This window comes from Chaetodon trifascialis, chromosome 13, assembly GCF_039877785.1.
Source record: "Chaetodon trifascialis isolate fChaTrf1 chromosome 13, fChaTrf1.hap1, whole genome shotgun sequence".
Taxonomy (NCBI): domain Eukaryota; kingdom Metazoa; phylum Chordata; class Actinopteri; order Chaetodontiformes; family Chaetodontidae; genus Chaetodon; species Chaetodon trifascialis.
This window is the reverse complement of record NC_092068.1, coordinates 1,237,633-1,254,324: the sequence shown is the minus strand read 5'-3', so window position 1 is coordinate 1,254,324 and position 16,692 is coordinate 1,237,633. Positions and strand designations below refer to the sequence as shown.

At 42.9% G+C, this 16,692-nt stretch overlaps 1 protein-coding gene across 1 annotated transcript in view; it reads left to right on the top strand.

Moving 5' to 3' along the window:
• The window catches only part of fbxo28 (F-box protein 28), a 39,785-nt gene extending 23,431 nt beyond the window's left edge, over positions 1-16,354 (top strand). Inside the window, exon 5 of the mRNA XM_070978064.1 lies at positions 11,887-16,354. Within this exon, the coding sequence (XP_070834165.1) occupies positions 11,887-12,398 (512 nt within the window). The 3' untranslated portion in view covers positions 12,399-16,354. The remainder of the gene's footprint in view (positions 1-11,886) is intronic.
• Positions 16,355-16,692: the final 338 nt, after the last annotated feature.

Sequence of the window (16,692 nt, the reverse complement as noted above, 5' to 3'; positions counted from 1 at the left end):
CTTTTGGAAAAATATTCTGTGGACTGACGTGACAAAAGTTGAACTTTTTGGTTCTGGTGTAAAAAGAACACAGCATTTGATAAAAAGAACATCATACCAGCAGTCAAACATGGTGGCGCTAGTGTGATGGTCTGGGGCTGCTTTGCTGCTTCAGGACCTGGACGAGTTGCTGTGATTGATGGAACCATGAATTCTGCTGTCTACCAGAAAATCTTGAAGGAGAAAGTTCGGCCATCAGTTAGTGACCTCAAGCTGAAGCGCACTTGGGTTATGCAACAGGACAACAACCTGAAACACACCAGCAAGTCCACCTCTGAATGGCTTAAAAAAAAAAAAGAAGGTTTTGGAGTGGCTGAGTCAAAGTCCGGACTTAAATCCAATTGAAATGCTGTGCTGTGACCTTAAACGGGCAGTTCATGCCCGAAAATCCTCCAGTGTGGCCGAGTTAAAACAATTCTGTGAAGAAGAGTGGGCCAAAATTCCTCCACGGCAATGTGAAAGACTCATTGCCAATTACCGCAAACGCTTGATTGCAGTTATTGCTGCTATGGGTGGCACAACCACTTATTAGGTTCAGGGGGCAATTACTTTTTCACATAGGGTCATGTAGGTTTGGATAGCTTTTTTTTCCTTAATAAATAAAATCATCATTTAAAAACTGCATTTTGTATTTACTCGGGTTATGTTTGTCTAATATTAAAATTTGTGTGATGATCTGACACATTTAAGTGTGACAAATATGCAAAAAAATAAGAAATCTAGACGGGGGCAAATACTTTTTCACAGCACTGTATCTTTCACTTTGTTCGATACTCATAACATTGAGTAACTACTAAAACCTTTCAAAGCGCAACCAATACGATAACAGCTCCAGGCAGCGTTTACGAACTTTTGGGTTTAAGATCAAAAGATGAATATGAGACAGCAGTTCAGAATTTCAGCTTTTATTTGCTGGTATTTACATGTAGATGTATTAAACAACTTAGCATACATCACTGTTTGTATTAGACCACAACATTTTTAGGTGAGCAAAAGTAAAGCCACAAAAAATCTTAAGGTAAATTAACATTAATGTTTGGTAGCCAAACCCTTGCTTGCAATAACTGCCTCAAGCCTGTGACCGATCGACATCACCAAACGGTTGCATTCTTCACTTGTGATGCTATTCCAGGCTTTTACCACAGCTTCTTTCAATTCTTGTTTGTTTCAGGGAGTTTCTCCCATCAGTCTCCTCTTTAGGAGGTGGAATGCATGTTCAATTGGTTAAGGTCAGGTGACTGACTTGGCCAGTTTAAAACTTTCCACTTTTTACCCCTGATGAAATCCTTTGTTTTGGTTGCAGTGTGCTTTGGGTCATTGTCCTGCTGCATGATAAACCTCCTCCCGATTAGGTTGGATGTATTTCTCCGTAAATTGGCAGACACAATGTTTCTGTACACTTCAGAATCCAAGCCATGCATTACCTCCTACATGCTTCACAGATGAGCTTGTATGCTTCGGGTCAAGAGCAGTTCCTTTCTTTGTCCACACTTTGGCTTTCCCCATCATTTTGGTAGAGATTAAACTTGGTCTCATCAGTCCATAAGATTGTGTTCCAGAAGTTTTTCGGCTCATCTCTGTACTTTGCAAATTCCAATCTGGCTTTCCAATCCTTACTGCTGATGAGTGGTTTGCATCTTGTGGTGTGGCCTCTATATTTATTGTCATGGAGTCCTCTAACAGTGGATTGGGATACCTTCACCCCTGCACTCTGGAGGTTGTTGGTGATGTCACTTACTAATGTTTTTGGTGTCTTCTTCATAGCTCCCACAATTTTTCTGTCATCAACTACTATTGTTTTCCCTGGCCGACCTGTTCGATGTCTGTTGCTCAGTACACCAGTGGTTTCTTTCTTTTTCAGGACATTCCAAATTGTTGTGGTTGCTATGCCTCATGCTTGTCCAATGGCTCTTATCGATTTTCTTTTCTTACCTTCAAAATGGCTTCCTTTTCTCCCATAGACAACCCTCTGGTCTTCATGTTGGTTTACCCTCTTTAACAAGAAATGTACTCTTTATAGGCTAGTCTAAAAGCTGACTAGTCATGCAGAGCTATTTAATGTTTGATGAATCAACCTAAAAGGCAACACCTGGGCAACAAGAAACACCTGTCAGTCACATGTTCCAATAGTTTTGCTCACTTGAAAAATAAGTGGGTTCAAAAGGTGGTATGCCCTGAGTTGTTTAACACATCTAGATGTAACTTCCAGAAAACAAAAACTGAAATTCCGAACTCTTGTCTCATACTCATCTTTTGATCTTAAACCCAAAAGTTCGTAAACGCTGCCTGGAGCTGTTATCGTATTGGTTGCGCTTTGAAAGGTCAGCGGCAAACAAGGTCAAAGTTCAAGTAATTTGAACTTTGAGTGCAGCGGTAAGCGGTAGATCCAAGCGGTGCGCCACGCCGAGGGTAGCGGCGCCACTTAGTCGGGCGCCAGCGCTCTCTCCATAGGGAAACAATGGGACAGCCGGCGCAAAGCGTTTTTACCGCTGATCATGTGTAGGGGCCTTTAGAATCCAGAGGATTAAACAACAATTGCATAAACATCCATTCTCTCAACAATGTTTCCTTGCTATCCCTCAGTTTCACTTTCAGCTCCTTCTGCACACTCCTCTGTCCCATCCCTGAAGGCTCTCTTCTTCCCATTCAGCAGCTCATTCAGGTCACTGGTGATCCAGGGCTTGTTTCAGGGTACCATCTGGCTCTCGTGGTGGGTATGATGTTATCAACACAGAAGTTGATGTATTCTGTTATGCATGACTCCAGCTAATGCAGCCGTCCATAGCTGTGGCCGTAAAGTCGGCGGTGCCTGTCGTGGCGGCAACCCCCGAACCCGGTGGTGGACACCGGAAGTAAGGGATGCCGTCAAGCTGAAGAAGGAGTCCTATCGGGCCTGGTTGGCTCATAGGACTCCTGAGGCAGCTGATGGGTACCGGCAGACCAAGCGTGCGGCAGCTCAGGCGGTTGTAGAAGCAAAAACTCGGGTCTGGGAGGAGTTCGGGGAGGCCATGGAGGAGGACTACCGGTTGGCCTCGAGGAAATTCTGGCAAACCGTTCGGCGCCTCAGGAGGGGGAAGCAGCTTTCTGTCAACACTGTTTACAGTGGAGGTGGGGAGCTGTTGACCTCGACTGGGGATATTGTCGGGCGGTGGAAGGAATACTTCGAGGATCTCCTCAATCCCTCTGTCATGTCTTCCGTAGAGGAAGCAGAGACTGGGGACTTGGAGGTCGATTCATTCATCACCAGGGCTGAAGTCACTGAGGCAGTTCGCAAGCTCCTCGGTGGCAAAGCACCGGGGGTGGATGAGATCCGCCCTGAGTACCTCAAGTCTCTGGATGTTGTAGGACTGTCTTGGTTGACACGCCTCTGCAGCATCGCGTGGCAGACGGGGACAGTGCCTCTGGACTGGCAGACTGGGGTGGTGGTCCCTCTTTTTAAAAAGGGGGACCGGAGGGTGTGTTCCAACTATCGGGGGATCACACTCCTCAGCCTCCCTGGTAAAGTCTATTCCAGGGTACTGGAGAGGAGAATCCGGCCGATAGTCGAACCCCGGATTCAAGAGGAACAATGCGGTTTTCGTCCTGGCCGTGGAACACTGGACCAGCTCTATACCCTCCGCAGGGTGCTTGAGGGTTCATGGGAGTTTGCCCAAACAGTCCACATGTGCTTCGTGGACTTGGAGAAGGCATTCGACCGTGTCCCTCGCGTCATTCTGTGGGAGGTGCTCCGGGAGTATGGGGTTGGAGGCCCTCTGTTGAGGGCTGTACAGTCCCTGTACAACCGGAGCAGGAGCTTGGTCCGCATTGCCGGCAGTAAGTCGGACCTGTTCCCAGTGCATGTTGGACTCCGGCAGGGCTGCCCTATGTCACTGGTTCTGTTCATCATTTTTATGGACAGGATTTCTAGGCGCAGCCAGGGGCCGGAGGGGGTTCAGTTCGGGGGCCGGCAGATTTCGTCTCTGCTTTTCGCGGATGATGTTGTCTTGTTGGCTTCCTCGAGCCGGGACCTTCAGCATGCGCTGGGGCGGTTCGCAGCCGAGTGTGAAGCAGCTGGGATGAGAGTTAGCACCTCCAAGTCCGAGGCCATGGTTCTCGACCGGAAAAAGGTGGCTTGCTCCCTTCAGGTTGGAGGAGAGTTCCTGCCTCAAGTGGAGGAGTTTAAGTATCTTGGGATCCTGTTCACGAGTGAGGGAAGGATGGAACGTGAGATTGACAGGCGGATCGGTGCAGCGGCTGCAGTAATGCGGTCGCTGTATCGGTCTGTCGTGGTAAAGAAGGAGCTGAGCCGAAAGGCGAAGCTCTCGATTTACCGGTCAATCTACGTTCCTACCCTCACCTATGGTCATGAACTTTGGGTCATGACCGAAAGAACGAGGTCCCGGATACAAGCGGCTGAAATGAGTTTCCTCCGCAGGGTGGCGGAGCGCTCCCTTAGAGATAGGGTGAGGAGCTCTGTCACCCGGGAGGAGCTCAGAGTAGAGTCGCTGCTCCTCCGCATCGAGAGGAGTCAGCTGAGGTGGCTCGGGCATCTCTATCGGATGCCCCCTGGACGCCTCCCTAGGGAGGTGTTCCAGGCATGTCCCACCGGGAGGAGGCCCCGGGGAAGACCCAGGACACGCTGGGGTGACTACGTCACTCGGCTGGCCTGGGAACGCCTCGGGATCCCCCCGGAAGAGTTGGAGGAAGTGTCCGGGGAGAGGGAAGTCTGGGCGTCCCTGCTCAGACTGCTCCCCCCGCAACCCGGCCCCGGATAAGCGGAAGATAATGGATGGATTGATGGATGACTCCAGCTAATCATGAAGTTGATGTCATATCTATGGAGATGACATCAACCACCAGCCACTTCTGTACAATGGGTGTGTATGTGGGGGTGACAAGTACCAGGTTATGATGTGGTGGAGCAGTTTACATAATTGCTGAAAAATTGGAATGGTAGATGGAAGTGTGGTAAAAAAAAATCTCCCGAAATCTTCATGAAAGCGTTAATAGTCAGGCAGTAACTGAGTTGATGACATCCCATGCTGTATCAGCTGACAGCAGGATGTAAACAGCAGCAACAATGGCACATTTGAACTGTCTTGGCTGATGATATTGGATGCAGACTCACTGCTAACAGCCTGGGCTACTGAAATGCCCAGGTCCAGAATTGCACCATCTGTTGTTGGGAAAACACTGAAAACCCCCTTCTTTTTTCTTACCACTTTTTCTGCAATCTGTGTCAGCCCATACTGTGTAAAAGCCAGAGGCGTTCTTATTCACCAGGGACCTCGCATTCCCCATAACAAACGATGGAAGAAATGCCTACTCCTCGCTGTTCATATGGCAGCAGCTCTGTATCCTTGCCATCTCTTCTGTAACTCGTCAAGGATTTGGGGTTTCACACACAGAAAAATGCGACCACAATACTAGAGATAACAAAAAAACTCAAGATGCTAACTAGAGCTACTAATAATAAGGGAGAGTGCTAGTGTTCATTTGTAAAGTTATCAGTTATGCATCGTGGTTACAGAGCTGAAATTTCACTTGATTTTTTTTCTATTTCTGTCTTTTCATTTCCATGATTGTAGTAGATTACATCTTCATATATCGCTCCGATATAACAAATCCAAGGACATCCAAAATTTGGATGTACAGCAGCCTATATTATTATTTTATTTTATTTTATTTTATTTTATTTTATACAAATTAAATAAGGTTGGATTAGATTAGATTCAACTTTATATGAAAAACATGAATAACGCAAGCAAAGACTACACAAGTAATGTCAAAGTAACATTGCAACTGTATTATTCCACTGATTCAAGGTAAACCCAATCAAAATATTACAGTGTAAAGTACATGTACCATACTGTATCACCAAGTCAAATTCCTGTGTACATTGAAATTCAGTGATTAAAGTGATAAGCCTTAGTTTTGAAACACAGTTCCTTTCACTCACTGGAGCAACTCAGTCTGTGCATGCTGTGGTACAGTAGCCTTTTGTGTCAGAGTGCAACACAGAGACAATGAAATGCAATTAAGCATCTAACCAGAAGTGCAAATAGTCATAATATCCCCAAGAAATATAAATACATGTAAGTCGTGCAAGTGCCATGAAGTCAGTATGAGGTAGGTGCAGGTAGTGCAATTTCTATGAAACCATAAAAAAACATCTGCAACACAGTATGTAAACAGGTGACATGTGCAACAGGTAGTAAGTGGCAGTGCAGTAAAAGAATTAAGTATAAGTGAAAGTATGTGTAATTATGTCAACAAAACTGAGAACAAAGTAAACTTAATTTAATTTAAGAAAGGCAGACTCATTTAATCTGATGAATAACTTTATTCAAATTCAATTCAGTTTTATTTATATAGTGCCAAATCGCAACAGAAGTTGTCTCAGGACACTTTCCATATAGCGCTGGTACAGACCAAACCCTTTTTATCTGCAGAGACTCAAAAATTCCCTCATGAGCAAGCACTTGGCAACTGTGGTGAGGAAAAACTTCTTTTTAACAGGCAAAAGCCTCAGGCAGAACCAAGCTTTGGGTGGGTGGCCATCTGCTTTATTGGGTGACAGACAGACAGACAGACAGACAGACAGACAGACAGACAGACAGACAGACAGACAGACAGACAGACAGACAGACAGACATGCAGTCAGAGAGAGAGAGACAGACATGCAGTCACGGTAACAGTGACAGTGGATGTAATAACAGTAGTAGCAGTTGCAGTGGATGTCAGGCAGGGCCAAGGCAGGAGACGCAGCTGCAATCCACAATCCAGATTCAGCCACTGTGTAACCCGCAAGACGACAAAGCACAGAGACTCTGGGGAAGGAGCTAAGTTAGTAACACGCCGTGGTAGGACATGAAAGCGTGCAGATGGAAAGGGACAGAAGGACAGAGGAGCTCGGTGCATCTTTGAAGGTCCCCCGACAGTGTAATCCTATAGCAGCATAACTAGGGGCTGGTCCAGGACAAGCCTGAGCCAGCCCTAACTATAAGCTTTATTAAAAAGGAAAGTTTTAAGCCTACTCTTAAATGTAGAGACAGTGTCTGCCTCCCGGACAAAGACTGGAAGATGGTTCCACAGGAGAGGAGCTTGATAGCTAAAAGCTCTGACTCCTGTTCTGCTTTTTGAGACTTACCATAAATAGACTTGCATTCTGGGAACGCAGTGTTCGAGTGGGGCAATAAGGTACTATGAGCTCTTTAAGAAGAAGGTGCCTGGCCATTTATGGCTTTGTGAGTAAGGAGGAGAATTTTAAACTCTATTCTAAACTTAACAGGGAGCCAGTGCAGAGTGGCGAGTATTGGAAAAATATAATCTCTCTTCCTGGTTTTTGTCAGAACACGTGCTGCAGCATTCTGGAGCAACTGGAGAATATTCAGCAACGAATTTGGGCAGCCTGATAGTAAAGAATTGCAATAATCCAGCCTGGAAGTTACGAATGCATGGACTAGTTTTTCTGCATCATTTTGAGACAAAATATGCCTGATTTTTGCGATATTACGTAGGTGAAAAAAGGCAGTCCTTGAAATTTGTTTTACATGGGAGTGAAAGGACATGTCTTGGTCAAAGATAACTCCCAAATTCTTGACAGTGGTGCTGGAGGCCAGCGCAATGCCATCCATAGCTGCTATGTCATCAGAAAGTGACTTTCTAAGATATTTAGGGCCTACTACTATAACTTCAGTTTTGTCTGAGTTTAGCATCAGAAAATTGCAGGTCATCCAGGTCTTTATGTCATGAAGACATGCTTGTAGTCTAGTTAACTGACTGGTTTCTTCCGGCTTCATTGATAAATATAGCTGGGTATCATCTGCATAGCAATGAAAATTTATTGAGTGCTTCCTGATAATCTTACCTAAAGGAAGCATATATAAGGTGAATAGAATTGGTCCAAGCACAGAACCCTGCGGAACTCCATAGCTGACTTTAGTGAGCACAGAGGAGTCGTCATTAACGCGTACAAACTGAGAGCGATCTGACAAGTAGGATCTAAACCAGCTTAGCGCAGTTCCCTTAATGCCAATGAAGTGTTCCAGTGTCTGCAATAGGATGCCATGGTCAGTGGTGTCAAATGCAGCACTAAGATCCATTAAGACTAGTACAGAGACAAATCCTTTATCAGATGCAATTAGAAGGTCATTTGTAACTTTAACCAGTGCTGTCTCTGTGCAGTGATGTACTCTAAATCCTGACTGGAAATCCTCTAATAAACTGTTATTGTTTAGAAAGTCACACAGCTGATTGGCAACTGCTTTCTCAAGAGTTTTTGAGAGAAAGGGAAGGTTGGATATCGGTCTATAGTTGGCTAAAACCACTGGATCAAGAGTAGGCTTTTTCAGTAGCGGTTTTATCACAGCTACTTTAACACAGGACTGTGGTACATAAGCCTGTTGATAAAGACAGATTGATCATGTCTAATACTGAAGAGTCAATTAGAGGTAATACTTCTGTAAACAGCTTAGTCGGATTGGATCTAAAATACAGGTTGATAATTTTGATGATGACATTATTGAAATTAGTTGGTGAAGGTCAACAGGAGTAAAACAGTCTAAAACTGCAACAGGCTGAGTAACAGTTTCTACGGTTTCTGTGTTTGAAGACAAAACAGTACCTGTTGACGGCAGGAGCCGATGAATTCTGTCTCTAATAGAATTTTATCATTAAAGAAGCTCATGAAGTCATTACTGTTCAGAGCTAAAGGAATACATGGTTCAACAGAATTATGGCTCTCTGTCAGCCTGGCTACAGTGCTGAAGAGAAACCTGGGATTGTTCTTATTTTCCTCTATTAGTGCAGAGTAATAGGCTGCCCTGGCACTGCGGAGGGCTTTCCTGTATATTTTAAGACTGTCTTGCCAGCGGACCGAAATTCTTCCAAATTGGTAGAACGCCATTTATTGATCCCACACTGGGGAAATTAAGTTGTTATAGCCAACATGTTACAAAAAGCAGGCACAGTGACATAAGAGGTCAAAAAGTGAAAATATAAAAGTTTACAAGATACAGAATAGAAAAAGAAACCAACTATGTTTATGTATGTTTTTACAGATTATAAAAATAGTAAATGCTAAATAATTGTACTGCTGTAGAGAAGTACTGTTGATAGTAGTCTTATGAGAAAAACTAACTACTGACATGACATGTATTGCACTTGAGAAATACTGTGTTTATGTATATGCACAATATATGCAGTTTATAAAAATACAGTTGAGCAGATATTAGCATGAGAGCATATATTAGCTTTAAAACAGTAGTGCAAACAAAAAGTGGGTATGATGTGGAATTGAGAAAGACAGCATCCCTACCTAGTGCTACATTACATGATGCTGGAGTTAAACAGTCTGACAGCTGTCGGAATGAAAGACCTGCAGTAGCGTTCTTTCTTACAGACTGGATGCAGCATCCTGTTACTGAAGGAGCTGCTTAAGCCCCCCACCATCTCATGCAGGGGGTTGAATGGGTTCTCCATGATCTATGTTGGCTTGGCTAACATCCTCCTTTCACCCACCTCCTCAGTGGTGTGCAGAGGGCAATCCAGGACAGAGCCGGCTCTCCTGACCAGTTTAAGTCTTTTTCTGTCCCTCTCAGAGCTCCCACAGCCCCAACTGACGACTGCATAGAAAACTGCAGATGCCACCACAGAGTTTTTAACAGTGTCCTACATACTCCAAAGGACCTCAGTCTTCTTAGCTGGTGCAAATGACTTTGGCCCCTCCTGTACAGGGCATCTGTGTTATTTGTCCAGTCCAGTTTGTTCTTGAGGTGAACACCAAGGTATTTGTAATTCCCCACAATCTCAATGTCCAAGCCTTGGATGTTCACTCGTGTAGTCTGTGGTACATTCCTTTGGAAATCAATCACAGTCTCCTTCGTCTTGCTGGCGTTTATGTGCAGGTGGTTCAGTCCATACCAGTCGACAAAGATGGTTACAACCTCCCTGTAACCCAATTTGTTCTCCTGTGATACACGTCCAACAATGGCTGTATCATCAGAGAACTTTTGGATGTGGCAGCTGTCAGTGTTGAGTCTGAAGTCTGATGTTTAAAGGGTGAAGAGGAAGGGGTAGAGCACTGTCCCCTGTGGAGCCCCCGTGCTGAAAACTACAACATCGGACACGCAGTCCCATGCAGCCAGGTGGCAGTCTACGCCGGATGCTGATGGTCATGTTGCCGGATGTGATTTTTCCAGCCTCACCTACTGCTTCCAGGAAGTCTGTTATTCATTGACAGATGGAGGCTGGCACAGTGAGCAGGGTTTTGAGAGACCTATAGTTGGTAATGACTTGCAGTTTTCTCCACACTGATGAATTGGTGTTAGCTGAAAAGCTGTCCTCCAGCAGCACATCTTTGCTATTTTAATCTCCTGTGTCAGTGTGTTTCTGGCTTAGTTATACAGGATTCTGTCCAGGCTTCTTTAGACCTCCTGCTTGGCCTGGCTAAGCTACCTGAGTTTACTGGAGAGGCATGGTTTATTGTTGTTATGTGCAGAAGTCACGGTCATCACAGTGCTAAATAGTGAGTTTAGCCAGATCTGTTTCAGCAGCCTCAAAAACATTCCAATCAGTGAAATCAAAGTAGGCCTGTATTTCCAGCTTTGTATCAGTGGTCTGTCTTTTCACAGTCTTACCTACAGGCTTAGCAGATTTCATTTTCTGTCTGTGTGATGGAAGAAGATGGATCAAACAGTGATTGGAAAACCCCAAGGCTGCATGGAGGAAAGAGTTATGTGTGTCCTTAAATATCGTGGAGCGGTGGTCTGGTGTATTACTGTCCCTTGTGGGACACTTAATGTGCTGTCTGTACTTTGGCAGTTAATGGATGAGATTTGCTCTGCTGAAGTCTGGATGTTTCTGCCCCACGTTAGTCACCTTGTCAGCAAGATGCTGTAAAGCCTTACTAATGCAAGCCTGAGGTTGAATGTTAACACCGACCAGAATAAACAAGAACTCCCACAGTGAATTAAAGAGTTTACAGTTTATGGATAGGATCTCTTGATGGGGGGCTGTATGATTACTCCAACAATGTGACATTTGTACACCAACCTTCATTAATGTAGAAGTAGATTCTGCCTTTCCTGGTTTTCCCCGAAAGCTCCGTTATGTGTTGAAAGCTGAACAGATGTAACACAGTGTGCTCTCTGAGCCAGGTTTCAATAAAGCACGGAGCGGCAGACCTACAAAAGTCCATGTTTCGGTTTCCATACAGAGCTGCTGCTCCTCCAACAAGAAGTTCAGAAAAGCTCTCTTATATTACGCATAGTCACCATTAACTAGCTGCTTATTAGCATGCATAGTAGTAGCATATTGGCTCTTTCTTAATCATTATAAAGCACTTAATACATTACTCTGCATGACCATATTCTACAGTTACTTGGCCATTAACAAAGTCATCCCTCATGAATTCTGAACTCAATAACCTCACCCCAAACCTTATAACCTTTGCACCGTAACCCCTAAAATATGGCAGTTGATCAAAAGAAATCAAATTTTTTTGGTCATGTATCAGCTAGAAAATCCAAACATTGTGTTTTTTCATTCTCCAGTATGAGACCTTCAATCTGCTTTTCTTTGTTTTTGTATCTCTCTAATATCTTTTGGGTTTTCAATGGTTGGACAAAACAAGAACAACAAAAAATTTGAACGTTTCACCCTTGGTTCTTCACTTTTTGCCATGATTTGTGTCCCCTTATTCCCTTAGAGCAGCTGTCTTCCAAACAAAGCTCACTTGTCATGCGCAATATATGCCAAAGAGAGATCTTGTCCTGCTGCTTTTTTCACTTTTGCTTGTTCTTTTGTTGTATTTTTGTGCAAAAGTAAAATCCTGAAGACCTCTGACCCTCTGCCTTGTTCCCTCAGTGGCAGGTCCATCTACCTCTCTAACCACCATGTCCCTGCTGGCTAAGAATACACCGTCACGCTCTGAGATGACCAAGGTGCAGCAGCAGGTGAAGGTGAATGGAGCGTCTATGACAGTGCTACGGAGGGAGATGCAGGAAATTCGTGTCAAGCAGCTGGAGCAGCAGAAGCAGCTCCAGGACCAAGAGCAGAAGCTGCTTGAACAGACCCAGGTGATTGCTGAGCAGAACGCCCGCCTTGCTGAGCTGGAACACAAGCTCCGCGAACTGATGGACAGTAGTGCCGCTGCTATGGGGGAACCCAGGTCCAGCACAGCTGTCCCCTCCACATCCAGTGGTGCTGCTGTGTCATCCACTGTTGCCAGCACGTCTGGTACTGTGTTGGCAAGTGGCAGCATGGCCACAACATCTCTAGCCAGAGAGCCAGAGGGTGAGGGGGTGTCATCACTCAAACGTATCAGAAAGAGCTCAGACCTGCCACGACAGTCCAAACGGCTACGCAGCAAGAAATAAGAGACTCTGTGTGTCATTTAGTTGGAGTTTTGTTTTTGATTTCTGGTCTGACTGATCACACCTTATCCCCAATTCCCTGCATCACTTATCACCTGTACTATCTGAGATGAGTCAGGAGTATCCTTGTATGTTTTGCTGTACAAGTGTTCTCTCCCCGCTCTGTACATGGGACTTGTTAACAAGAAGAAATATATAGAATATCATTATCCCTACAAAGCCACTTGACTAAATCGGAATATATGCAGATGGTTGGAGGTGGTTTCTAGAAGACTGTTGAAGGTTACATTAAAATGACTGTACAGCTTTTTAATGTAGATGATTTTCTAAGAGCCTTAAATGTTTGAAAAAAATTTGGTTAACAAATCAGGATATCAGATGGTCGGTGAATTAAAGTAATTTATTTTGGAAATGCACAAGTCATGACAGACCATAAATTACAACAAAACAGAAGTTGCATGTTATTTGTAATCAGTGATCTTCTTTCCATTTTCACATGAGTAGGAAGTCATAATCCCGAAGCATTAATTTCATTCATGGTTTCTTGTAACTTCGGCTAAGTGCAATAAAATCATCTAACAAGTAACAAGTAATCTATATTCCTTGCCAGTGGCCGGGTTGGTCTATCCAAAATCGCTGCTCAGTTCAGTTCAATCTAATCAGTTCTTGAATGACCATAGAAACAAAGAATGGGATCTTAGAGAAGGAAAAGGGCAGTCTTCAAGCACCATTACTCAAGTGCTTGCTGCCTCCTCCTTCCCTGTATGGCAGAGGGTGCAACATGAAGGCAGATGATCTCTGATCCCTAGAAATGCAGCAGATAATTGTACCCACAGCTCTCCTGTGTGTGAAAACAATAAATTCTGCAAAAGGTTTTCAGCGAAAGCAGACTGGTGTGCTTGAAAGTACTTGTGGCCCACTGAACCAGCTATATGTTAAGTTGTCTCTTTCTTTATGGTGCAAACTCCACACTAAACAAGTTTGTTTGTTTGTCTAAAGCTGTGTCGACGTTTGGTTGCACCATGGAGGCATAAGGTTAATCTTAACTACTCTGGTGTTAAGTCCAAACTCCCCAAATTGTTGTCATAGACAGTTACGTTTTCACTTCATGTGGCCAATCAGTGAAAAGCACTATTCTTAATGCAGTGTTTATTATCATGCTTTCTCTTGTGCCCAGTTGTCTTTTTTCACTTTGCTATGCAATACTGAAGAGGCTAATGGCTAAAAACACCACTAATATTTATATTTTGCCAAACAACAAAAAGACATGTACACTAGGACAAAGCATTATGATTTGGTGATAACTATACAACCAACTATAAAGCAAATGCAAAATAACAACAGTGACATTGAGTAGTGAAACCCTCATCTAAATGAAATTGCAAACTGTTAGAAATTTGTGGTTGTAATTGTGAAGTTATCTAATTCTATACAATTGTTTGCCAAAAATAGGGGTAGATGTCAAATGTAGTCAAGTTACCAGCATTCTAACCCTATAATATAGTGTACAGCTATGTAGATATTGGTTTGAGGACTGTTACAGGAGTAGTTTGTGTACTATTACAGAGAATTTGTTGCTGATGCAATCAGCCAGTATAATATACTCCTCATCCTCCAAGTTATCCCACTTTTCAAAACAATGCACTATGCCAATTGGTATTTTATGGAAGACAACACCTATTAAGGGGTAGGTGTAAAATTTAAGTTCTAACATGCCTGCATTGGAACTGCTTTTACTAATGTAACCCCTTAATCTCCGTCCTTAGAAATTACATTCAAACAAGGCTATGTGTGAACTTGCACATAGCTGGTTCAACCTAGTGCTGATGTTCATGCTTCTCTTTTACGTGAGAGGTTACTGTATGTACTGTGTAGAAGACTTCAACAAAACTGTATAACTGCTCTCCTACGATAAGCAATGTTTGGCATCTTTCCTTTGAGGGTCATACCAGTGTTTTTACATATGGAATTTTATTTACTACCATAAGGTACAGTTCAGTACAGTAGAACATTACACTGGGTGCTAGTTTGTGAATCTGTTGTTTCTACGTTACGGACAGCCTTGATTTCTATTTCCATTTCACTGCAGCAACTTGCTAGTGACTTGCTTCTGCCAAAATCAGTTTATCAAAAGAGAAATTCAGAGAAATTCACAATCCTTCTTTTTACACCAATGAGTCCTAACCGAAACCAATTCAGTTTATTTGTATCATGCCAAATCAAAAGTGTCCCATGACACTCTCCATATGTATCAGGTCTAGACCAAATTCTTCATTGTACATAAATCCAACTGTTCCAATTTCCCTGTGAGAAAAACACTTGACGAGGGCAACAAGGAAAAAAAAACACGTCCTTTTAACAGGTAGAAACCTGAACAGAATCTGGCTCTGGGTGGGTGACCATCTGCCTAGACCAGTTGGGTTTAGAGAAGGATAGAGCGATTCGCACAGCAATGAGAATAATAATGATAGCAGGTATAATTATAGAAATATGACTAATAAGAAAATAGTATATGAAATGTGATTAGTATTCGTATGTATTAGTATATGTACAGAATAGCAGTAATAGGATAATAGCAGTCACTGGCAGTCTAGGCCTTTAGCAGCATAATGAGGGGCTGGTCCAAGGCAAGCCTGAGCCAGCCCTATTAGTTTTATCAAAGGGTAAAGTTTCAATCCTACTCTTAAACGTAGAGAGGGTCTCTTTCCCCCAGATAGTGACTGCAAGTTGGTTCCATGGGAGAAGAGCTTGATAGTTGAAGGCCCTAGCTTCAATTCTACTTTTGGAGATTTTAGGAACCATAAGTAAGCCTGCATTCTGGGAGCGTGGGGTTTGATGAAAGGGCACTCTGAGCTCTTTGATGGTGACTGACTATTTAGAGCCTTGTAGGTATGGAAAAGGATTTTAAATTTTATTCTAGAGCTTACAGGGAGCCAGTGCAGAAAGGACTAAGTGTTATTTTTGAGTGTGACAACATTAAACCAAACTTCTATTTCCAATAATGAAGACCTTGAGATGCGGTTGAAAGCTCACAAAATAACCCTAAATCAAGGTCCACTAACTAGCTGTTTTTCAGAGCATTCAGATGCATCTCTTAGCCTTCAGTGTATGGAGTTTGATCTATTTAAAAGGATGTAAAGTGTTTACATGATCAAGTCTCAGATTGCTCCAATACATATCTGCTGAACTCAGACACTCAATGTTACCCTGAGTAATAATTGGAACAAATGGGAAAAAATGGAGAAAAACACTTGTAAGGCTCTTAAATGAAAGTAGGAAAAATATTTAAAATCTTTTTAAAAGTATACTGTATGTATAATGATGAATTTTGCCTAACTGCATGGATAGATACGTCAGAGGGAAGTAAGAAAATATGGCGTCATTTTTTTTTTTTTTTTTTTGGTGACTGGTTTGCAGTGACAGTAGAAGGGTGCTGGAAATGTTACAAGTTTGTGCTCAACAAAATAGCTCAGAGTAAGATTACTTTCCACAGCTGTTATTTAAAAAGCGTCTTTACTCCACTGTGCAATGGTACTTTTCCCCTCTCCTGTACAAACTCATCTCTTGCCTTGTGAGGCTTGGCTAGCTGTGAGCCCATATTGTGGCAGCACTTCTTTGTTTAAAGCTTTTCTGCTGTTTGGTTGACCTGAACCCCTTGTGGCATGAACCTTCGGTAAAGAAACTTTGGAAATGCAGTTCACATCTTGCTGAACACTAGCGTGTATTGTAATGACACACAAGATGTAATCTAGTGGCTTAATTTGAGACTGCGTCTCAGTTTAGAAAAATTGACTGTAATCTTCATGTACTTTAAAGTGTAGATTGTGAATTATTTCATGTATGTATACCAAGAAAACTATCCTTTGATTTGGCCAAGTTGGGGCCAACTGTACGGTTTTGTTGCTCACTTTACTGTTGCAAATGTACAAATCAAACCTATTAAAGCTCAACCTAAGTTACCCACATATCTCTATGTTTACACCAATTACAAGCTTTATTTTTACAGGTAACATTTTGCATCTTCAATCACTTTGTGAGTTAATTTGTACTTTTTAGATATTAAGGGGCAGTCAGTGATTTAGTTTTTCATGTCCATCTTAGTGTGGTAGTGTGCTAACATTAGCAGCTGTCTACAACTGAGGTTTATGGGAATGTAATTCGTTTTACAGGTATTTGGCCATTAACCAAAGGATTGGAATGTTCAAATTCAAATTATTCGCATCACACATAATCATAGTCATAGATAGTTTATATAAAAATAATACAATTACTGCTGCTGCTGACATCAGCTATTGTG